The following is a 25957-nucleotide window of genomic DNA, read 5'->3' on the forward strand; positions in this document are numbered from 1 at the left end:
CACCAGTCCTCTCCCCCTGTATACAGACCCCACACACACACCAGTCCTCTCCCCCTGTATACAGACCCACACACCAGTCCTCTCCCCTGTATACAGACCCCACACACCAGTCCTCTCCCCCTGTATACAGACCCCACGCACCAGTCCTCTCCCCTGTATACAGACCCCAGGCACCAGTTCTCTCCTACTGTATCCCACCCTGTATGTTTACTGTGGATATTGGAGTTTCCCTCCCTCTCTTTCTGCCCATACACAGTGAATAGTGCAGTAGTTCACTGCTTCCAACTTCCATGCTCAACTTAACTCCGCCCCTTCTGGATGAGGTCCCGCCCCCTTGCCGACATCACACTCAAAGAAGAGGATACACTTTAGCATCTACCTATTCTAGCCTCTACCAATAATATCCCTTCCTTCATCCCCCTCCATCCTACAGCCCCATGTAAATCACATCATTTCCCCTGCAGCCCCATGCAAATTACATCACTTTCCCCCTGCTTCCATACTGGCTCCCCTGCAGCCCTTAGCAACCTCTTCCAGCCCTTTAAGAGCAGGATGGTCACATGACTTAGGCCGACCATGTGACCTTCTGACGTCTTAGTGATAAACAGGAAGTGTATGTAGAAGTCGTACCACGTGGTATTGCAGAGCTGTGATAGCTGTGTCTGCAGTCTGTACACTCCATAGTGTGAAGCAATGCACAGGCATGTGTTTCTAACTGGACCTCCAGGTAATGGTGATCAGCATGGAGGATGATTGTTGTATTTGCTGTCTGTGTTCATGCTGTTAAAACAGATGGAGAATACTGTTACTTCTGACATAATTCAGAGTGTACAACATAGTGTGTACTCACACAGACCCCACCCCTGCGCCATAATTATGTTTAGTCTGAACCACAACCTCAAATCAATTCACTTTCATTCTAACTGCTTAAAGTGAATGTACCATCAGGCCTGGGCTGAAGCACTGGAGGCGGGCCGACCTAACCCCAGTGGGAGGAAACACCCTCCCCCTATGATAAAGTTCCACTGATTCTAATACAGCCTTGTCATAGAGGGGCGGGGGATTCCTCCCACTAGGGGTGGGTCAGCCCGCCTCCAGTGCTTCACCCCTGGCCTAATGGTACATTCACTTTAAGGCTGGGTTCACACTACGTATATTTCAGTCACTATTGTGGTCCTCATATTGCAACCAAAACCAGGAGTGGATTAAAAACAATGTCCACACAATGTTGAAATTGAGTGGATGGCTGCCATATAACAGTAAATAACGGCCATTATTTCAATATAACAGCCGTTGTTTTAAAATAACAGCAAATATTTGCCATTAAGGGTATATTCACACGAACTGGCTCACAGCGAGATTCTCGCTGCGAGCCCGGCAGGTCCTGGCAGTTCCCATACACTACACACTTGCTGCGGTCTAAACGACCGCAGCGAGTATGTAATTCTGCCGCCCTTAACCCCTTCTGCTCCCTCCCGGCTCCCCCGCTGTAAGCATACTTTACCTGTCCTTGCTGCACGGGTCCGGCGTCCTGCTCTCCCGTCCGGCCAATCAGTGTGTTGCCCAGCTGCAGCCACTGATTGGCCAGACGGGAGAGCAGGACACCGGACCCGTGCAGCAAGGACAGATAAAGTATGCTTACAGCGTGGGGAGCCGGCCGGGAGCAGAAGGGGTTAAGGGCGGCAGAATTACATACTCGCTGCGGTCGTTTAGACCGCAGCAAGTGTGTAGTGTATGGGAACTGCCAGGACCTGCCGGGCTCGCAGCGAGAATCTCGCTGCGAGCCCGTTCGTGTGAATATACCCTAAATGGCGGCCATCCACTCAATTTCAACATTGTGTGAACAGAGCCTCTGTGTTTTCAATCCACTCCTGGTTTTGGTTGCAATATGAGGACCACAATACTGACTGAAATATACGTAGTGTGAACCCAGCCTAAGGGTACAAACACACGCAGCAGATAAGCAGCAGATACGCAGCAGATTTGATACTGTGTTCAGCTATTTAGATCTAATCTGCTGCGTATCGCAGCAGTAAATACGCAGCATATATGCCGTGTGTGTTTGTACCCTAAAGGGGAACTTCAGATAGATATCTGTATGTACAAATAGCTTATCAGACGGTAAGTATGAGACCAATCGATCAGTTATAGAAGCCTTTCCTGTCACACTTAAAAACTGTGACTGCAAAAGATTGTAGTTTTTATCGTGGACATCAGCACGATTGCTACTGTCTGGCATGGACTGTGAGTATCCACCATGGTCACAGTATATAAAGTTAGCTCAGCTTCTGAACTTCATAGTATTACAGCAAAACCATGCATACAAGTACGGCATTAGTCGTTAAAGGGGTACGCCGGGCTAGGGGGCTTTTCTGGCTATGGCCGGGGAGGAGGTGGATGAGGCCAATGACTCACGCTTACCTCCCTAGTTCCAGCACCAAGTCCCGGATCGCGCTACCCGTCCGCTTCCTAGTCTCTGGCTTGAGATGTGATGTTTCAAGCCCATTTAGCCAGTCAGTGAGAGAGGCGGGATCCCACCTGTCATCAAGTTTTAGCATACTGAAATAAGCACATGACCCTTATTTTTATTATTGTCCCCTCCAGCTTTGAGATTGATGACTTTTTATTGGTATATTGAACAAACTCTGTTCTCAGGTCAATATTTTATAACACTCTACGCTGCCATCACCTATACTTATCAGGGGGTATAGGTTATCCAGCGCTACAAAAACATGGCCACTTTTCCCCTACTGTTGTCTCCAGTTTGGGTGGGGTTTAGAAAGTAAATGGAGCTTAATTGCAAACCGCACCTGAACTGGAGACAACAGTAGGGGGAAAAGTGGCCATGTTTTTGTAGCGCTGGATAACCCCTTTAATTTGTGTGATGGGGTGGACAAATTTCTGCTTTGTAAAAAGCTTTTGTAAAAATTATGTAAATGAGTATTTTTTTAAAAAAATTATTAGAATCTGGGAACTAGGGTAATTAAATTTCTAAAAAAAACAACTGGTCTACAGTTAATGGAAAAAATCCGTAGGGTTGAAAGAAGGGTCCATTTACACAGAAAGATTATCTGACAGATTATCTGCCAAAGATTTGAAGCCAAAGCCAGAAACAGACTATAAAAGGAGAACAGGTCATAAAGGAAAGCCTGAGATTTCTCCTCTTTTCAAATCCATTCCTGGCTTTGTCTTGAAATCTTTGGCAGATAATCTGTCAGATAATCTTTCAGTGTAAATGTACCCTTAGCACTGTTCATTTATATGGAATAATTTACATATGCCAGAATTTTTGAAAATTCATTATAAACAGTTTGGGTAGGTAAAGGAATTACGCTTTTACTTCTTAGTTCTTCTAACACTGTTAGCGATGGGTTAGGGCCCGTTCACACTACGGTAAACAAGTGGAAATTCTGAGCAGAATCCCACCTGCTTTCTGTTTAAGTGGGATGCCTTGCACACCTGCGCTCTCTGCTCCTCTCGGCTCAAAGAATTGACTTGTCAGTTCTTTGAGCGGAGAGGCGCGCAAGGCATCCCAGTGAAACAGATATCAGGCGGGGGTTCTGTTTTGAATTTTCTGTAGTGTGAACAGGCCCTAGGGGTAAGAAGAATTTGTCCTTTATATATTATAATAAGCTAAAATTATTATGTTAATTTGTTTTCCCTGAGACCCATTGGCATCACAACATATCGGGTCAATTCGCCCCTGCGAGCCCCTGGGACGAAGGAATATTTAATGGAAAAATAACAATTAAATTTTAATCCCCTCCTCCATGAGGTATAAATAGGCTCCACCTCCCCCTAGACCTCAGTCTAATTATAAAGAAACATAAAACACAGGGAGGGAGTCTTGAGATGCCAATGGGTCTCAGGGAAAACAAATTAACATAATAATTAATATTTTTTATATTTAGCTTCCCTTACGTCCCATTGGCATCACAACATATGGGGAATTAGCAAGCATTATCCCCAATGGGCGGGTTATTTATTACGTCCGCATTAAGAACAGATCTTGCAAAGCTTGTTCTTGACAAGAAAGAAGTATCTAGCCTGAAATATCTCACAAAGGTAGTCAAAGAAGACCAGGTAGCTGCCTGGCATATGTCCTCAAGTGGCACAGGGGCACGCTCTGCCCAAGTGGAGGCCACAGCTCTAGTAGAGTGAGCCCTGGTAAATTCTGGTGGATCCAGATCAGCAGAGGAGTAACATAAGGCAATGGAGTCACAGATCCATCTGGATATTGAAGGTTTTGAAGCCTTCCTCCCCTTGTTCTTTCCTGCAAAAGGGATAAAGAAATTCTCGTCTTTACGAAAATCACCTACTCTATGTAGATAGATCTTGATAGCTCTGGATACGTCCAATAAAGAAAGATCCAAGTCTTCTTCAGATGATCCAGTAGGAGAAAATACAGGCAATACTATAGGCTGGTTGATGTTGGCAAATGAAGCCACCATAGGCAGGAATCCTGGAAGGAACCTAAGGATAACCTTGTCTTGGGAAAAAAATCACATTTGGAGGTGCGGAGCCAAGGGCTTGAAGATCTCCAACTCTCTTAGCAGAGGTAATGGCTAGTAAAAGAGAAACTTTCAATGTTAACTTGGAGTCTACTTCCTCCCAAGGCTCAAAGGGAGGAAGACACAGGCGTCTCAACACAAAGGATAAGTCCCATGGGTCTACCTGCTTTACCAGCTTAGGCCTAGTCTAGCCTTCACAAAATTCTTTACCTCCAAGATCTGAAAAAAGGTGTTTAGGTGTGCAGAGAGGGCTGCTATCTGCACCTTGATGGAACTAGGTTTTAATCCTTTATAGAAGCCTTCCTGTAAAAAACTCCAATGACTGGAGTAGAAGGTTTAAGTCCATCAATACTCCTGCTTGCACACCAATCTTGAAAAATCTTCCAAATACGTGTATAAGATTTATTTGTAGTGCTACTACGAGCGTGAGAAAGGGTATACTATACCTTCTCAGAAAAACTAGAGTCCAATACGGTCCTCTCAGTCTCCAAGCTGTCACACTGAGGCTGGAAAGATTCCTGCACAGATGTTGACCCTGGAATATTAGATTTGGATTCAGAGGTAACCATATTTATGGGCAGGGTGAACCATGGTGAAACTATTACTGACGACTGATCTAGACTGATCTTCGTCAAACTCTGGGAATCATGGCTATGGGAGGAAAGATATACGCCAGCTGGTATGTCCATGGTATTGTCATTGAGTCCACTACCATGGGATTGTCTGCCCTGTAAAGGGAACAGAAATTCCTCAGTTTAGCATTGCTTGCTGATGCCATGAGGTCTCTCTGAGGAGGCCCCCACCTCTGGGTTATTTGAATGAACACTCTCCTTGAGAGAGACCATTCCCCTGGGAATGTCAGGCCTCGACTCAGTCGATCCGCCAATGTATTGTAGACACCCCTGATATGAATCGCAGAGAGTCCGGTTATTCTGGTTTCTGCCCAACAGAAAATGTTCTCTACTTCCCTGAGGAGAGAAGGGCATCTGGTACCTCCCTGTTTAGGTACGCCATGCAGGCCATGTCGTTCATCCGGATTCTGACTGCTCTCTGTAAAATAAGAGGAGAAAAATGAAGAAGAGCTGGGTAAATCGCTCTGAGCTCCCTCACGTTGGAGGGCAGAGCGGATCCCTGTTGACTCCAAGATCCTGCAGTCGTGATGACTGTCAGATGAGCTCCCCAACCTGTTCCTGAAGCATCTGTCGTGATGGTTACCCAGTGTGGTTCTGAAATTAAAACTCCATGTTTGACTTGTCTCCACCACATTAGAGAATGTCTTGTTTGAGTCGATAGAACATGCATCGCATCCAAGTCCTTCAGGCCTCGGTTCCATACTGTTAGTGCTTCTTTCTGAAGAAATCTCATGTGCCATAACGTCCATGGCACCGCGTCCGCAGCTGAGGCAAGGAGCCCTAGAAAGCGCATTTATGTTCTTATGGATACCTGACGAGGAGGAATTAGGAATTAAGTCTGATTTCTCTATGTTGATGAGCCAACCTAATTGTTGAAGTATGTCCTGGACATAGTTCGTCTGAACTCTCAGAAGATCCTGAGTCTGAGTCATAATCAACCAATCGTCCAGGTAAGGGATAACTTTATCCCCTGTAAACGGAAGCGAACCATCATGGTGGCACTACTATTGTGAAAACAAATGGTGCGGAGGTATTCCGGATGGAAGGACTTTGAATTGTAAGTGTCTTACCTTCCCCTGGATTTGGATGGCGATTCTTAAAAATCTCCTGTGAGCCTTTAGAATCCGTACATGAAGATATGCATCCTGTAGATCTATGGTGACCATAAAATCTCCCTCCTGGAGGATAGATTTTACCAATCTTATGTTCTCCATATGGAACGTCTTCTTTACGATGCACCTGTTGAGATATTGCAAATCTATAATAAGCCTCCACTTTCCGGATGGCTTCAGCACTAGAAACACTGGGGAGTAAACTCCCTGACCGATCTCGGATAGAGGAACATCCTCTAGAGCCTCAATGGAAAAGGAGGTAAAGAATTTCTGTCTCTAGGACTGAGTGTCTTTCTGGCTTAAGATTTCTTGACAGAAGAAATCTTGGAGGAGGAAGAGATGATAAATGAAGGACATAACCATTTTGAATAATATTTAACACCCAGTGATCTTTCCTTAATTCTTCCCAGGCAGGAAGAAACAAACTCAGGCGTCCCCCCACTGGACTGCTTCTGGCATCAGAAGTCTGGTTTCTTGTTGGTGTCCTTATTCTGCTGCTTCCCGGAACCTCTTCTGGAATAGTTTCTTCCTCGACCTCTGTACTGGTATCTCCCTTTGCCTCGCTGAGGAGATTTTGCTCTGCGAAAGGAATCACAGCTTTTATAGGACAATGGTAGGTACTTCCCCTCCTTGTCAGACAATTCCTCCATTAATTTATCTACAGTAGCTCAGAGCCAAACAGCCTACCTGGCTGGAACTCCATATTACAGAGCTGAATTTTGGAGTTAGCATCTCCAACCCAGGGTTTTAACCATAGCGCCCTTCGGCAGCGATCGAGAGCGTACTTGTTTTTTTTACGCTAACCTGGTTCCCTGAGATGCAGCATCGTAGAGGAAGTCAATGGCCATAATGACCTTTTTATAAGGAGCGAAGGACCTTGTCCCTGCTAGCTCTACCTTCCAAATTTTCTTGGACCTTGGCCAGCCATCTTCTTAGGCTTCTAGAAACCTCAAAAGAAGATATGGAGACTGTCCCTTGGGCTGCCGCTGCCGTATATGATCTCTTGAGGGCTACCTCCACCCTTCTATCCATCGGATCCTTAAGATTGGATCCGTCCTCTGCAGGCAGCACAGTACATTTCGACAGTTTGGCTATGGCCGGGTCCACCTTTGGAGGCTCAATCCAGTTCTTACATTGTTCTTCCTTGAGAACATATAAGGTCTTAAACCTCTTGCTCAAACCCGGAGCCTTTTCCGGTTCCTTCCATTCCGCCTGTAACATAGACAATGAAGTCTTTCCCACAGAAAAAGCCCTAGGCTTTTTTTTTTTTTTTTTTTGAGGAGGACGAATCCTTATCCTCTTCTATTTCCACAGGGTGTATTTCAGCTTGCACAGCTTAGCAGAGCTTGTGAATTCTATCAGCTGTGAAATACCCCTTGAATAATTCTTTCTCATCTTCAGAAGTAGAAGAGGTTTCAGAAGAAGAGGATGACTTAACTTCATCAATCACAGTAAAACTGAAAATGACCATAATCCTACAGCCATAAAGTAATATACTCAAAGGCTGGGAGTAGAGAGAGAAATACTCCATTTGGTCTTTAACTTAGGACACGGGCGGCGATTCTCATTAGCCGCTAAAGTCTTTTGCACATAGTCCTTGACCCATACTATTACATCCTGAACATCAGGCCCCTCATAGGTTTAGGTCTGCATGAAGGACAGCGTACTGAAACACATAGGCATTCATAAATATTTTTATGAAAGAAAGGATGTATCTTATCTGGAAAAAATGATCCTCCTACGGTATCCATAGCCGTCAGGTAGAGGAGTCTCACACTCGTCACATGAAGTGCTTCCTTAGAAGGTCTTTTGCCAGCAGCAGGACTAGTCTCCATTTCAGACATCTGCAAATAATCAATGGATTACAATACATATAAACCACTAGCCTGGCTAGAGTGATACCAGAAAGAGACACTAGGTGGCAGCAACATTTTTAAGTATATAGAAGAGAGATCACAGCACTTTGCACAGATGATTTCTATTAGACCCAGATGAGCCACAGAAAATCCTTCCAGAGGAAGACAGCCAGACCTAGAGGTAGCAAAGCTTACCTTCTGCCTTGGACACACAGCTAATCCGGTGTGCAGAGAGCGCGCGCGCCGACACCGCAGTGCTGAGATGCACGCAGCGCCGATGCGTTCCACAGTCGAACGCGACTGGAAGAAAAGCCAGAGGCTCGGGTGACACGCAGAGTGCGTTCCAAGATGCACTAGGTAAGAAAAACTTAAAAGCTAAGGGTGGTATTACACGAAGCGATTTTTTTCAATTAACGATTAACGATAAACGATCTCCAACGATCGCAATAGCGGTTGCCTAATAATCGTTCGTTTTACTACACGGAAAGATTATCGGTTGAATTGGAGCAACAAAGTTCAAGAACACTCCCCTTTCAATTTGCGAATGAACAGGGAACGGCTAACGACATCTTATTCAAACGAACGATGTGCGAACGATGTGTAAAAGACAAACGATAAAAATAGATCCAAAACCTATTAAACGACCAACGACCAATCGTTCGTCGTTTAATCGTTGTCTACTATTACACTTAAAGATAATCGTTCAAATACGACCGATTGAACGATTATTCGAACGATAATCGCTTCGTGTAATACCACCCTAAGACCTGCAGAAGCAAATATCAGGATACTACCTGGACACCGGCTCCAGCGGCATCCCAGCAATCATTACCTGGAGAGAAAACCTGAATACAACAGGTAAACAAAGCATAAAAACGGAGGAGGGACAAAGTCCCCTAGGGCTAACAGCAACGAAGTAAAAAAAGACTGAGGTCTAGGGGGAGGTGGAGCCTATTTATACCTCATGGAGGAGGGGATTAAAATTTAATTGTTATTTTTCCATTAAATATTCCTTCGTCCCAGGGGCTCGCAGGGGCGAATTTACCCCATATGTTGTGATGCCAATGGGACGTAAGGGAAATATATATATATATATATATATATATATATATATATATATATATTATATATAATTATAATTCATATATAAAGTATTATTACCCCCTTAGTGAGCGCCGATACGGCTTTTTACGGCGGTCACTAATGGGCCTTATTCTGCTGCCATCAGCTTTTTACGGCGATGGCAGAGAATAAGGCTGCGGGGCCGGGACGGCCCCCACCCCATCCCCCCAGCTACCGGAGGTAGCTGAGGGGTTGGGGCAGTGTGTGGGGTCCGTCCCGGCCCCCCCCCCCCCCTTACCGACGATCGCCGCTATTAACGTTATAGCGTCGGCCGTCGGTAAAGGGGATTACCGGTGCCGCCGCCGCCTTTCATCTCCCCCCGCCGTGAATCCACGGCGGGGGGAGATGAAATAAGTGTATATCAGACCCCCTTAGTGCCCCGATAACTAACCCCCCTCCCCCGGCGGCCATCATTTCCAAGATGGCCGCCGCCATCTCTGCGAACAAACGATGTTTGTTCGCAGGGATGGAAAAGTTTAAATGAATGAAAGCCCCATGCTCTCCGCCACCGGAGGTAGCGGAGAGCATGGGGCAGTCATCAGGGACCCCCCTGTGGGGTCCCGGTACAAGCGATCAGCGGTATATACTATATACCGCTGATCGCTTGTACCATGTGCCGCCGGCACTTTTTATCCCCTGTCACCATAAATGATTGGTGACAGGGGATAAAAAGTGATGTCCCCCCACCCCCCCTTTCACCCCCGTCCCCCAGTCACCCCCCCCTTCCCCATATACTCACCTGATCCTGAAGCTCCGTCCTCCTCGACGTCCTGGCTGGTTATGAAGTGCGCATGCGCTTCACAACCGGCCAACTCTGGAAAATTTAAAGTGACAGAGACCAATTTGGTCTCTGTCACTGAACTATGATTACTGTGATACAAAATATCACAGTAATCTTAGTTATACAGTGAAAATGAATATGTAAAGTACAAAAAGTGACGAACATACAAAAAAATAAAACACACACTTTTTATTATAGTAATAATTGCAGTTTACTCCCAAATTACCCCTAACCCTACCCCAGATTACCCGTAACCACGCACGTTGCCCGTAACCACCGCACGTTGCCCGTAACCACCGCACGTTGCCCGTAACCACCGCACGTTGCCCGTAACCACCGCACGTTGCCCGTAACCACCGCACGTTGCCCGTAACCACTGCACATTGCCCGTAACCACCCCAAATTGCCAGTGACCCCCTCCAGATTGCCCGTAACCACCCCAAATTACATTTACCAACCCCAGATTACCTATAGGCACTTCAGTTTAGCAGTAACAATCCCAGAATGTCTGTAACCCTTCCAGGTTGCACATAACCCCCCCAGGTTTACCGTAATCACACCAGATTACATGTAACCCCCCAGATTGCACGTAACCACCGCACGTTGCCTCTGACCACCGCACGTTGCCTCTGACCACCGCACGTTGCCTCTGACCACGCCACGTTGCCTCTGACCACGCCACGTTGCCTCTGACCACGCCACGTTGCCTCTGACCACGCCACGTTGCCTCTGACCACGCCACGTTGCCTCTGACCACGCCACGTTGCCTCTGACCACCCCAAATTGCCAATGACCCCCTCCAGATTGCGGTGCCCATGCCAGATTACAGGTATCCACCCCAGATAGCCTATAAGAACTTCAGTTTATCCGTAACCACCCCAAGTTGCCCGTATCCACCCCAGATTGTCTGTAAACACTGCAGGTTGCCCGTAACCACCCCACGTTGCCCGTAACCACCCCTGATTGTCTGTAAGCACAGCAGGTTGCCCGTAACCAGCCCACGTTGCCTGTAACCACCCCACGTTGCCTCTGACCACCCCACGTCGCCTCTGACCACCGCAGGTTGCCTCTGACCACCGCAGGTTGCCTCTGACCACCGCAGGTTTCCTCCGACCACCGCAGGTTGCCTCTGACCACTGCATGTTGCCTCTGACCACCCCACATTGCCAATGACCCTCTCCAGATTGCGGTAACCATGCCAGATTACAGGTACCCACCCGAGATTACCTATAAGCACTTCAGTTTATCCGTAACCACCCCACGTTGCCCGTAACCACCCCACGTTGCCCGTAACCACCCCAGATTGTCTGTAAGCACTGCAGGTTGCCCGTAACCACCCCAGGTTGCCGTAACCACAGTAGGTTGCCCGTGACCACCCCATGTTGTCCGTAACCACCCCAGATTACCTGTAACTACCTCAGGTTGCCCGTAACCACCCCACATTACCTGTAATCTCATTTTTTTAATTTTATTTTAGTAACTGCGCTATTCTAATAACCATTACTAGCTGCGGTTTTGCTCCAGCAAATTGGCGCTCCTTCCCTTCTGAGCCCTGCTGTGTGCCCATACAGTGGTTTATGCCCTCATATGGGGTACCGTTTTACTCAGGAGAACCTGAGTTACAGATTTTGGGGTACATTTTCTCTCCTGTTCCTCGTCAAATCGAGAAATTTCAAACTAAACCAACATATTATTGGAAAAATTTGAGTTTTTCATTTTTACTGTCTACTTTTGAATACTTTCCTCTAATACCTGTGGGGTAAAAATGGTCACCACACCCCAAAATGAATTCTTTGAGGGGTGCACTTTCCAAAATGGAGTGACTTATTGGGAGATTTTACTCTGCTGGCACTACAGGGGCACTGCAAACGCACCTGGCGCTCGGAAACTTCTTCAGCAAAATCTGCATTGAAAAAGCTAATTGGCGCTCCTTCCCTTCTGAGCCCTCCTGTGTGCCCATGCAGTGGTTTATGCCCACATATGGGGTACCATTGTACTCAGGAAAACCTGCATTACAAATTTTGGGGTACTTTTTTTCTCTTGTTCCTCGTGAAATTGAGAAATTTCAAACTAAACAAACATATTATTGGAAGAATTCGAGTTTTTCATTTTTACTGTCTTTTAAGTACTTTCCTGTAATACCTGTGGGGTCAAAATGCTCACCTCACACCAAGATGAAGTCTTTGAGGGGTGCACTTTCCAAAATGGGGTGACTTATGGGGGGTTTTTCTCTCTGCTGACACTACAGGGGCACTGCAAACTAGGGCTGGGCGGTATACCGTCAAAATACCGATACCGTCTCTGGCGTCGGTTAACCGACCTCAACTCTGCCAGGACGGTATCTGCGGTATTTCCCCCCTCCCTCCTCCTCCTCACCCTGTGGCCGCATGCTCTGCTCCCCTCTGTTAATCTTCCTGAGGAGGAAGACGAGATGTGACAGGCTGCGCACAGGCGTGCTGTGTGCTCAGCGCTGCTGCTGCTTCCGGGCGGCTCTGGAAGCTGCACGGTGTGCCCTGCCTCCCCTATCCCGTACATAAAGTGGCTGCAGGGGTCAGGTATATGTCGGCACATCCTCCCCCCACCAGGCACCGCACTCTCTCCCCCACAGGAATCCTCGACGCCTCCTTATCTTTTGGCAGTGCTGAAAGCAGCCGTGTGTGACGATCTGCCCGGGACGCTGCCGGCAGATATATGTGCTATAGCACTGAGTGACGGGGGCAGAGGATTCCTGTGCGGGAGAGAGAGCGGTGCCCGGGGGAGCAAGGAGGTGCTGACCTATACCTGACCCCAACTGTATGTGCGGGAGAGGGGCGGTCCAGAACAGCTTGTGACAGTGACTGGGGGCAGATATTAGATAGATAGATAGATAGATGATAGATAGATAGATAGGACTTCTATCTATCTATTATCTATCTATCTATCTATCTATCTATCTATCTATCTATCTATCTATCTCCTATCATCTATCTATCTCCTATCTATCTCCTATCTATCTACCTATCTATCTACCTATCTATCTATCTATCTATCTATCTATCTATCTATCTATCATTACATCTAAGTATTTTGAATCTCTGAGCAGCACTACTTCTGATAGTGATGATACAGGGTGCACTATTATGTTACAATAAATCACGTATTCTGATACACGAACTGGAGTGCTGTGGGCGATCCTTTGGAATATCATTACATCTATCATCTATCTCCTGTCTATATGTATGTATGTATATATAAATATATAATATAAATATATATATATATAATATATATATATATATATATATATATATATATATATATATATATATACACACATATATACACACACACACACAGACAGGGAGAGATTTATCAAACATGGTGTAATGTGAAACTGGCTCAATTGCCCCTAGCAACCAATCAGATTCCAACTTTCATTCCTCACAGACTCTTTGGAAAATGAGAGGTGGAATCTGATTGGTTGCCGGGGGCGACTGAGCCAGTCTCACTTTACACCATGAATTTATTCCATATAACAATGTGCAGCAAACTTCACAAGTAATATAAAACGTTTTGGCATCTCCTATGCCATTTTCAAGTGCCACTTGAAAATGGCATAGGAGACACCAAAATATTGTGTATTACTTGTGAAGTTTGCTGCACATTGTTATATGGAGTAAATCCACGTTTGTATTACCATCGGAAAATGGGGTTTTCAAAAGGGGCGTGGCTTTTAAAAGGGGCGTGTCATAATTATCGTTCAATTTATCGTTACCGCGGCTACATGTACGATAAACCGCGATATTGATTTAGGCCATTATCGCCCAGCCCTACTGCAAACGCACCTGGCGCTCAGAAACTTCTTCAGCAAAATCTGCATTGGAAAAGCTAATTGGTGCGCCCTTCCTTCTGAGCCCTGCTGTGTGCCCATACAGTGGTTTACACCCACATATGGGGTACCGTTGTACTCAAGAGAACCTGCGTTACAAATTTTGGGGTACTTTTTTTCTCTTGTTCCTCGTGAAATTGAGAAATTTCAAACTAAACGAACATATTATTGGAAGAATTTTGAGTTTTTCATTTTTACTGTCTTCTTTTGAATACTTTCCTGTAATGCCTGTGGGGTCAAAATGCTCACCTCACACCAAGATGAATTCTTTGAGGGGTGCACTTTCCAAAATGGGATGACTTATGGGGGTTTTTCTCTCTGCTAACACTACAGGGGCTCTGCAAACGCACCTGGCGCTCAGAAATTTCTTCAGCAAAATCTGCATTGGAAAAGCTAATTGGCGCTCCCTTCCTTCTGAGCCCTGCTGTGTGCCCATACAGTGGTTTACGCCCAAATATGGGGTACCGTTGTACTCAAGAGAACCTGCGTTACAATTTTTGGGGTGCTTTTTCTCTCATTTTCCTTTTGAAAATGAGAAACTTTAATATATTATTGGAAAATTTTAATTTTCCATTTTTTTACTGCCTAATTGTGAATACTTTCCTCCAGCCCCTGTAAGGTTAAAATGCTCATTATACCCCTAGATTAATTCTTTAAGGTGTGTAGTTTCCAAAATGGGGTCACTTATGGGGGTTTTCAGGATACCAGACTTCTAAATCCATTTAAAAAAAGAACTGGTCCCTAAAAAAATCAGTTTTGGAAACTTTCACGAAAATGTGATAATTTGCTGATGAATTTCTAAGCCCTGTAACACCCTAAAAAAGTAAAATATGTTTACCAAATTATGCCAGAATAAAGAAGACATATTGGTAATGTGACTTAGTAACTAATTTATGTGCCACGACTTTCTTTTTTTAGAAGCAGAGAATTTCAAAGTTCATAAAATGCTAATTTTTTTAAATTTTCATGATATTTTGATGTTTTTCACAAAAAACACACAAAGTAGTGACCAAATTTTGCCACAAACATAAAGTGCCATATGTGACGAAAAAACTATCTCAGAATCGCTAGCATACGTTAAAGCATCACTGAGCTATAAGAGCATAAAGTGAGACAGGTCAGATTTTGAAAAATTAGCCTGGTCATTAAAGGGGTTGTCCGGCGATAAAAAAATTATTCACAGAATAACACACATTACAAAGTTATACAACTTTGTAATGTATGTTATGTCTGTGAATGGCCCCCTTCCCCGTGTCCCACCACCCCCACCCGTGTACCCGGAAGTGTGGTGCGCTATACATTACCTGTCGCGTGCCGACCACGGTCTCCGATCGTCAGCAGTGACGTCTTCTTCGGGAGGCCAGCGGATCTTCCCGAGTGCCGGCCGCCCTCTGCAGCGTCATCCGAAGCTCAGCCGCGATTGGCTGAGCATAACTGTGCTCAGCCAATCGCGGCTGAGCAGCTGATGACGTGGCCGCGTCATCAGCCGCTCAGCCGCGATTGGCTGAGCACAGTTATGCTCAGCCAATCGCGGCTGAGCTTCGGATGACGCTGCAGAGGGTGGCCGGCACTCGGGAAGATCCGCCAAGCTCCCGAAGAAGACGTCACTGCTGACGATCGGAGACCGTGGACGACACGATATGCGGTGAGTATAATGCACCACACTTCCGGGTCTAGCGTGGGTGGGGGGGAAACACGGGGAAGGGGGCCATTCACAGACATAACATACATTACAAAGTTGTATAACTTTGTAATGTGTGTTATTCTGTGAATAATTTTTTATCGCCGGACAACCCCTTTAAGGCCCAAACTAGCTGCAGCACGAAGGGGTTAAAGGGGTTGTCCAGCCAGGACAATGTAGCAGCCACACTCAGCCATTCAGTGGCTGTAGTAATGTCCCTCTTCTGCCACCGAATGGTAAGTGAGGTAAGTGTATTTTTATTTTTTATTTTTTTTTACTCACTTCCTGTGCTTTCTGCAAAAAGAGGTCATGGCCAGACAACTCCTTTAATAATTACACATTTTTTTCCTGTACTTGGTTGCATCAGTCCCTGGTGTGCGACTGCTTGCCGGTTGTGGGATGTGGTGTAGCAGACCTGCTCAGTTGCAGAAGTGGAATACCACTACAACTGCTGAATGGCTGAGCGGGCCTGCCACATCACATCTCAGAACCCCGGAGCAGTGGAATACGGGCACCAGCGCGAAAGCCAGGTAGGTTAGTGTAATGTTATTTTTTCACTCACCCCTTCCTCGGGCCTTCTGCAAACAGGGTTCCTGGCTGGACAACCCCTTTAAAGGGGTTATCCAGTGCTACAAAAATATGGCCACTTTCCCCCTACTGTTGTCTCCAGTTTGGTTGGGGTTTTGAAACTCAGTTCCATTGAAGTAAATGGAGCTTAATTGCAAACCACACCTGACCTGGAGACAACAGTAGGGGGAAAAGTGGCCATGTTTTTGTAGAGCTGGATAACCCCTTTAATAGTAAAAAATTGTAAGGAGGGTGATCGGAACTGACAGGGCTGTAGAGTCGGTGAGCCACAACTCCGACTCTGACTCCTGCTCCTTCATAAATGTCTGGTCATTTACCAGGGGACTTATTTATCACACTGGCTCAGCAGCTTCTCCCTAATGTCCTACATGATCCTGGGGCGACTTCTGAGGGAATAAAGGAAAGATATAAAGCAGCTTCTCCTGTGTGTGCAGTGGATGGAGCCAGTCTCCAGCCTCCATGTCCTGAACTACTCACAACTAGACTAGATGGAGCAGGTGGTCTTTTCCTGCTAACAATCTTCTATGTTTCTAACTAATATTCACCATACACACAGAAACACTGCTAACAATGCCAGATCCCTTTAATATAGAGGTCAGCCATAGTGATATACAGGGGGGTCACACATAGTGATATAGAGGGGTCACTGTGGGGGCACACACACACACACACACACACACACACACATCCTGTTGCAGCATTAGCAAACACACACGCTGCTGCAGCCATAGCATATACACACACACACACACAGATCCTGCTGCAGCATTAGCAAACACACACACACACACACAGGCTGCTGCAGCCGTAGCATACATACATACACACACACACAGCTGCAGTCATAGCATACACACACACACACACACACACACATATCCTGCTGCAGCATTAGCAAACACACACACAAAGCCTGCTGCAGCGATGGCACACATACACACAGCCTGCTGCATCCATGACACATACACACAGCCTGCTGCAGCCATAGAGCGCACGCACACAGCTGCAGCCATAGCTTACACACTTATACACACACACACACACACACTGCTGCAGCCATAGAACACTGAAGAAAAACACACAATCTTCTCCCAGAGAGAAAACACCACACTGAGGACAGAGGTTACTGCTACACTACTTATGTCTTCTCCTCCTACTCTATATTACACAGGATATCTCCATATTACACTGCTGCTCATATACAGTCATCTAGCATCCAGGAAGAGAACAGCACAGATCTCCCCCACACACAATGGACTCTTCCAGCTTAGAAACAAACTGCCAAATAGTGACCGACAACTTTTCCCCGACCACCCTTATCTAATACGGCCAGTGTCCTATTAGAATGTTGCTCATAATATATACGGATGAGCAAAACTTATAAAATTCATATCAAAACTCAATTCTAAATTTTTTTAAAGATTTTTTTAAAACTGGAGTCTGAGACGGTACATTTTTTCCAAGTCCGACTTCAGCCAAAACTAGCTCCGACTCCGACTCCGACTCCACAGCCATGGGAATGGGATCTATGAGTTATTTGTTATGAGGGCTGTGAAACTATTTGGATGAACATTGAAAGGGTCTTTGAATGAGGCACATAAATAACATAGAAGTTATTATTCTCCTGAATTTTTAAATAAAATGGGGATGCATGAAACATCAGAATGTCCTTGGTGTAGAAAGGTAGGTGCAGGTTTTGTCCACATTATGTAACTATGTATATGTAATCTAAGGTTAAATATATGATTCCGCATATGACTGCAGTGGTTATTTTATGATATTAGTTGTAATTTCAGGTCCATCAAGTTCATCCAAAAGAAGGCAAAACCCTCATGAGGCAGACTCTTATTGCCCCATTACAGGGAGAAAAATTCCTTCCTATCACAGTTATGGGCTTAAGTTATGTGCCCTTAACAAGTAACATTATATTTTTAAAGAAAATAATCTAGGCCTCCCTTGAACTTATTTAATAAATCAGCCATGACAACATGATGTGGCAGAGTTCCATGGTCTCACTGCTTTTACAGTTAAGAATCTACGTCTGTGCTGATGATGAAACCTTCTTCAGACATAGCAGATGCCCCCTTGTCATGGTTACAGGCCTATGTGTAAGGAGATCACTAAAAACATCTCTGTACTGTTCATTCATATATTTGTACATTTCGATTAGGGATGAGCGGACCGTCTGACTTTTGGTCCAACGGCATCAGCGCTCTATTATCATGCCTTTGATCCCGGCCGGATAGTTGCGATCCCGCGAATATGCGGCCAGGATATGCTAGGGAATTCAACAGCGATTCCCTGGAATATCCTGGCCGCATATTCGCGGGATCGCAACTATGCGGCCGGGATGAAAGACATGATGAGAGAGCGAACTGCTTTCGGACCAAAAGTCCGAGCAGTTCGCTCATCTCTAATTTTGATCAGATCGCTGCTGAGACGTCTTTTTTTCTAAAGTTTGTCTGATGATCTGTCTTGGTACCGTAACCCATTCCCTCAATGACCCTCGTCTCCCCGCTCCGTTTCAGCCATGTCCTTCTCATATACAGGTGTAGATTTGTATCATCATTTGCGCCTGCAAGCAGGCAGGGGATACGGCAAGCCTAGGCCAAGGAGAAAAGGCGAACCTGTGCCTTCTCCATGGTGTACACCCCGGCTGCAGCCTTCATAAATCTCCTCCTATGGTCTTATATACAAGTGTCCGGTGCTGTGCACAATATTCTTTGTTGGTGTTCGACTAATGTTTTATATAAAGATGACACTATGTTCTTGGGTGTGTTTCCACAGAGCGATTTATCTGACAGATTATTGAAGCCAAAGCCAGGAACAGACTATAAACAAAGAACAGGTCATAAAGGAAAGACTGAGATGTCTCCTATTTTGAAATCAATTTCTGGCTTTGGCTTCAATAATCTATTAGATAAATCTGTCTGTGTAAAAACACCATGATATTTAGCATCTCTGCCTCTTTTGGTGCATCCCATGATATTAGCCCGGGCAGCCGCTGCCTGGCACTGATCACTTAAGTCAAGTTTTACTTTTCACCAATACCCCTGAGTCCTTTTCGGAAGCAGTGTTACGCAGCGTTTTATTATTTAACGGATAACTGTACTTGATATTGCAATGGGCCAAGTGCATAACCTTACATTTATCTATATGAGGCTGGGTTCACACTAAGTATTTTTCAGTCAGTATTGTGGACCTCATATTGCAACCAAACCCAGGAGTGGATTAAAAACACAGAAAGGATCTGTTCACACAATGCTGAAATTGAGTGGATGGCCGCCATATAACAGTAAATAACTGCCATTATTTCAATATAACAGCCGTTTTAAAATAACAGCAAATATTTGCCATTAAATGGCGGCCATCCACTCAATTTCATCATTGTGTGGACAGAGCCTTTCTGTGTTTTCAATCCACTCCTGGTTTTGGTTGCAATATGAGGACCACAATACTGACTAAAATATATGTAGTGTGAACCCAGCCTTATACATAATTTACTGTTTCTCTGCCCAAGCCTCCAGCTTCTCTAAATCCTTCTGTAATACAATATTATCCTCCTCTGTGGTGATTATTTTACCCAGTTTAATATCATGTGTAATTTATAGAACTTCCACTCTGTAGCCCCTCTACAAGGTCGTTGGAAATAGAAATGTGTGTGTGAAATGATATAAATTGGGTATTGCACCTGCAATATCCTGCAATTTGGGTATTGCAGGATATGCACCTGCCCCCTCCTGAAATCTCTGAAAGTGTGTTTAGGGAAGGAGAAGGTTTTAGCTGTCCTCTGCTCCCCAGGGAACCCCTCTAATATAGATTTAGCAAGCGCCAACATAATAAAGTAGTAGGAATTCGGCAAGGTGATATCAGGCCTGTGAATGAGGTTATAAATATCCAAATGGCCTTTGGCAGAAATAAGGTTCCATATCCCTGTCCTATTGGATCTAAGAATTTGCAGCACCACCTGGGAGTGATCATTGAAAGTTTTTATTTGCCTATTGAATGATTTGCATCAAAGCGTTTGTATTTTTTCAGCAATTACATTGTTTCCCCCCCCCCCCCTTATTTCTTTCAATTAAAACAAAGATTTCTCTGAGATGGAACAGATGTGAGAATGTGTTTTCTGATGTCAGATATCTGTAAATAAGGGTATCATTTTTTTTATTTTATTTTCGTCAAAGGTATTGGAAAAACAACTTTAATTCAAAAAGCCTCTGAAGTGTTGACATCTAAGCTTAATGTTGATGGATTTTATACAGAAGAAGTTAAGCAGGAGCACAGAAGAGTAGGATTCGATGTTGTTACAATGTCGGGAAATCGAGGAAAGTTGGCAAGAATTAGGTATGAAAAGTATAGACATAGTAGCTTCATTACCCACTATTAGTAGTTGTAGTAATATCTTTATTTTATAACCTCTATATATTGAATCCAGACTTCAGACTAAAAATGGTATTTTCCTGGATCACTAGTCACCAATGAATACGGACAGCCCTACGGACATGTGAATGTAGCCTAAGGTTGTGTTATACGTATGCAGGAATATAAGCAAGAAATGTGCACTAGCACCGCCGGATTTAAAAAAGAGCACAATCTTTAGAATATACAGGAAATTGTCCTTTTACACACACAGATTTCTTGGCCTTTGGCCACAGGGGCCGCAAACGAGTGCCTATTAGTGAAATTGGCACTCGTTTGTGGTACCTTAACACAACTTGTAAAATCTAGTCGCTGGGCTGCATAAAGAGTTGTTCATGCAGCCCAGGAAACTGACTGCACAGGTATGTGTATATTTGGCTCTGGGATTTGTACATTTAGGGATCTGGGATGTGCATATAAATATTTGGTTCTGGAATTTGTATAAGAAAAGGGAGGTCATTTAAACTTTAACTATATCCATCCTATAATAGTTTTAACTATAGTTATTTTTCTTAACACTTTTGTAGTCCCCTTAGGGGACTTCTATGTGCAATAACGTCATTGCTTATAGGAGCGATGCAATTTCTATGTACTGTATCGTTCCACCATTTCGGTACTTAATTGCTTCAGCCTGCTGGAGGCAGGCTTAAAGTGTAACTGTCATTTCAGGGTCATTTTTTTTTAAAACATTAAATATCAATAGTACAAGTGATTTTAAGAAACTCTGTAATAGGTTTTATAAACCAAAAGAGTTTCCTTCTGGACTGAAAAAGCAATCTCCCAGCCTCCCCCCTCACTTCAGAAGAAGCAGGATTTCTGTGTCCATTATGGGGCTATGGAGAGGGGAGGAGCTGTTAGGAGTGACTGAGCACCGAGCAGTCTTGCAAAGCACAACACCCTGCAATCTTCTCTCAGTAAGTTCATAGATAAGCACTGACCTTTTTGACCCCTGAATCCAGCGTTTTAGGTGCCCAGACAGTCTACAAACAGCTGACCTTCATGTCACCTCTTCCTGCTCCGTCATCTCCCTCGGCCCCTCTCCCCTTCATAGGCACAGAATGGAGAGAGCAGAGCTCGTCTTCACTGGCTTCTCTGTAATGAAGACGTGTTTGCCGGATAATGCACAGATAAGAAGTCAGGGGGGGGGGGGGCTGGGAGATTGTTTCTTGAGTACAGAAGGAGGCTTTTTTGGCTGATAAAACCTATTACAGAGTTTCTTGAGTTTCTTAAAATCGCTTATACTACTGATTTCTGCAATAAAAAAAAATATGACAGTTACGCTTTAAATAGTTGCTGAGTCATGCAGTCCGGAAATGCAAACCAAAATGTATGTACTATAGAGATGAGTCCCATACCAATATTAAATCGCTAGACGATTGGACTTGAGCATGCTCGAGCTGCACTTATCTATAATGTACCAAAATACACCATATTGGAGAAATGCTACAAAAACTGCTGAAGTATGTTTTCTTTTTGGAGAGTGAAAATTGCATACAGTAGATCATGATATATATTATTTCTTCAGTGTTTTTTTTTTTTTTTTTTTCTTCCTTTCAGTTCTGGTGCAAAAAATGAGAATTGTAAATACAGAGTTGGACAGTATGTTGTGGATATCAATTCATTTGAACGATTAGTGCTCCCTCTTATGGACCATTTTGTAAGTTTTTTTTTTTTTAATATCTTCAATTGTAATTTGTATAACAGAATATTTTTAAAGGGTACCTATAATTTAAACAAACTTCTAACATGGCGTAGCAGCATGTCAAAAGTTTTTATCAGCGGGGGTCTGGGCTAGAACAAAAGTGGAAGAAGTGCTCAGCAGTGCGCACTCTGCCCCTTCATCTCCGCACTAGACTTTAGACTTAGATTGACTAGTGGTGGTGACAGTGGACTGCCTGCAGGGTATGAAAATTTGCCTATTGCTGTTGGTGGGCACAGAGTGACACTAGATCCAGGAATCCAGGCCCCAACTAGAGTGGGTAAAACAAGCCGGGGGGGGGGGGGGGTTGGAGGAAACCTAGCAGTTTTCAGCTTCAGTTGTGCTTACCTAGCTGCTGAGTTTTTACCTGTCACAGTTGTCAGAGTCTGAAGAAGATAGCCACCCAGCGTGGATAGGGTTTCCCGCTTACCTGGACTTCACTGCTTACAACTCTAGCCCGACATGGCTAGGTCCTGTAGAAATAAAGATAGTCTTTGAACATAAGGTTTCACAGATGGGTCCTGGAAAAGCCCAGGCCCTGAAAGAAGTCCTTCAGTAGGAAAACAAATCTCGCTTTCACTTTGGAATACTCTGACAGAACAGACCCCAAGCTACCTTTTTTCTAGTTATACATCGTCCACTGCTCTAGTGAACACTAAACAGGCTACATATAAATTTTTTTAACCACGCATCTGACACTGTACACTATGGGGGACATTTATGAAGCATTCGTCCAAGGCGTACACCAGGGAGAAGGTGCAGATTCCCTCCTTCTCCCTGGCGTATGCCTGCTGTACGCCCCGCTCGCCCGATGGGCGGGTTGAAGGGGCGTGACGAGACGGGGAGGAGGCTTCCACACCGCATTTATCATGATTTACCCTTATCATGATCAAAATCTATACCTGCTGGAAGCGTTCGCCTCTTATTGAATCCTGCCGGGCGAAAAAGGGCTGGCCTAACATAAGACTGACGTACTTGTACGCCGGTCTTCATAAATGCCCCCCCCAGTGTTACTAACTTATCATCCTCCTGGAATACGTAAGGTAAACCCCGCCTGGCCAAGGGGACACCCAGACTAGGTGGTCCTCAGAGTTGCAGGCTGGGGCAGAACAGGGCCTAGTGTCTTTATTTTTTACACACACTCTGGTTGGCCCTTTTGCATATAACAGCCACGGCTGTGGAGCTGTATGTTTGATTCACTTTATATGAATTTCTCTTTTTATCTAAACTAATTAAAAGCTAAGTTTTACCCACACTGACTAGTCAACGACGGTTGTCATTTATTTATATTGATTGTGAGCAGTTTTCAACATTTTATATATGTATGTTTGTTTTTTTTGGACAGAGGACAACTACAAATACACTGCAGAGATCTGTGTGTGTTATTGATGAAATTGGAAAAATGGAGCTATTTAGCAAACCATTTATTTCAGCCGTGGATAAGATCTTGGATAACCCATCCATTGTGGTGTTTGGTACTTTGCCAGTATCGAGAGGCAGACCTCTACCATTTGTTGAAGAAGTAAGATGTCGTCAGGATGTTAAACTGTTTAATGTAGGTAAATTTTGATATATTGAATGTAAAAAAAAAAAAAATACTAATTGACATTGTTACTACTACACTACACTGAGATTTCTCGTCTTGACACAGGTCATGTGGCCAAAATTAGCCTTTCCTGCTGCTGTGATCGTGTGGCACCATTGCTCATGTAAGTGAATGAGGTCATTTTACAACCCACAAGGAGCAACTGTGACCCAGCAGTTTAAGGAAACCATCTGACCCCATTAATTTCCATGAATGGCGGGTTCCACATTATCATGCAACATGACACAGTTTTAATGGAGAAACTAGAAATTGATGTGTTGCAAGAATTAAGATTATGGGCAGTTTCTTATTACCTTAACCAGAATGAAAAAAAAAAAAAAACGCTTACAGATTTTTTTGTTTGCTGGGTAGTACTTGTGCAAAGAGAATCACATAAAACAACATAAGTGGATACTGGTAAAAAGAAGCATCATTAGCACCAAAGACCCAGGCAGGGGTGGAACACAACAAGTTTTTGCAGCGTACTTTCTATATTTCTCACAGCCTGTGATACAGTACTAGGAAAAGTTTGCATCATCAGTATTGCATCATCAACTGGTATATTGCATCATCTTAGAATGACCAATATGGAAAAAAGGTATCAGGGATTTTTGCAATCCGTTTTTTTTCATCCGTTTTTTGCAAAAAAAACGATGCATTTGTGTGCATCCTTTTTGATCCGTTTTTCCATTTACTTCCATTAAAAAAAAAAAACACAAAAAACGGATCAGTTTTTTTAAACGGACACAAAAGTAGTGTCAGCTACGTTTTTTGTGTCCGTCAAAAAAAACTGATCTGTTTTGATCCGTTTTTTTTTTTTTATAATGGAAGTCAATGGAAAATGGATCAAAATGGATGCACACAAAACGGATGAAAAAAACAGATTGCAAAAACGCAGTGTGAACCTAGCCTTTATGGATCCCATCAATGCTTGCAGATTACTGTTGGACAGTTAGTTCTAGTTTACATATATTAGTTGCATCCGTTTCCCGGACAGAGACATCTCTATGGAGCCCGGAGGCAAAAGCCGGAGGAAGCATAATGCATGCGTCTGTGCACGACATGCCTCCGGCGCTCCATTCACTTTACTGAAGGCAGTGCCAGATAGCTGAGCTGTCCGTACGTCAGAAAGCTGCATGTAGCGTTTTGACGTGCGGTCTGTCTGTCCGGCGGCATCAGTTGTAGAACGGATCATCCGAACTGTCCCATTGAAAACAATGGGATCAGTTCAGAGATGCGTTTCCCTCTGATGATTCTCTAATGCGCCGGAGGGAAACGCCGACGGATGGATGCATGTATGTAAACTAGGCCTTATCAGAGACAATCCCATGTATGAATACAAAAGACGTGTAAATGCACCGAGAAGTATGGAATAAGGACCTAGATTCCAGAGTTCAATAAACATAATTAATTTGTAACAATTCTTGGATATGCCTGTAAATTGTAGTTGAGTTCATATAGAACGAAGTTTCCTATGAATATATTTCAAAAGTTTATGAAAAGTAAACGTGCTTCCTTATGATTGCAGAAGTAATAAATATGTAGGCTATTATACTGTGTTCTATACAATTCACAAAACAATAACATGAGAACTCTTCTGTATCATAGAAACTAGAGCCAATTAACATTTTTCCTTGTGATATTTGAATTCAGCACATAAAAATCATTAAGAAATGGATAATTTTATTTCTGAACCAAACAACTTTTGAAAATTTGTTGGCCAGTGTAATCGTTAAACAAGGGCTGCAGGGACATCCGATGTCCTTGCAGCCCTTGTTTAAAGTACATATATTACCTATCCACGTTCCAGGGCTGCTGCTGCGGTCTTCTTCTCCTCGGGTCCCGCTTGCTCTAACTTCAGAGTGGCCTGTCAGCTGACAGGCAGCTCAGCCAGTCACAGGCCGGGACCGCCGCGGCCTCAGATTGGCCGGGTGGCCTGTCAGCTGACAGGCCACTCTGAAGCCAGAGCGAGCGGGACCCGGGGAGAAGAAGACCACAGCAGCAGCCCTGGAACGCGGATAGGTAATGTATATCGTCAGTCGCCGGCCGCGCAACGCTATTACATGTAGCGGTGCGCGGTCGGCGCCTGACGAAAATAGGTCC

The 25957-nt window shown here is 44.4% G+C and overlaps 1 protein-coding gene across 2 annotated transcripts in view; it reads left to right on the top strand.

Annotated features, from left to right (window-relative positions):
- Window positions 1-611: 611 nt before the first annotated feature.
- The window catches only part of NTPCR (nucleoside-triphosphatase, cancer-related), a 28275-nt gene continuing 2929 nt past the window's right edge, over window positions 612-25957 (top strand). The window contains exons 1-5 of one of the 2 annotated variants that reach the window (XM_069955075.1): window positions 612-727; window positions 20336-20495; window positions 22128-22227; window positions 23615-23824; window positions 23921-23978. In XM_069955075.1, the coding sequence (XP_069811176.1) occupies window positions 694-727; window positions 20336-20495; window positions 22128-22227; window positions 23615-23824; window positions 23921-23978 (562 nt within the window). In that variant the 5' untranslated portion in view covers window positions 612-693. The remainder of the gene's footprint in view (window positions 728-20335; window positions 20496-22127; window positions 22228-23614; window positions 23825-23920; window positions 23979-25957) is intronic. The other variant, XM_069955074.1, reaches the window with a different exon arrangement.

Source organism: Dendropsophus ebraccatus, chromosome 15, assembly GCF_027789765.1.
Source record: "Dendropsophus ebraccatus isolate aDenEbr1 chromosome 15, aDenEbr1.pat, whole genome shotgun sequence".
NCBI lineage: Eukaryota > Metazoa > Chordata > Amphibia > Anura > Hylidae > Dendropsophus > Dendropsophus ebraccatus.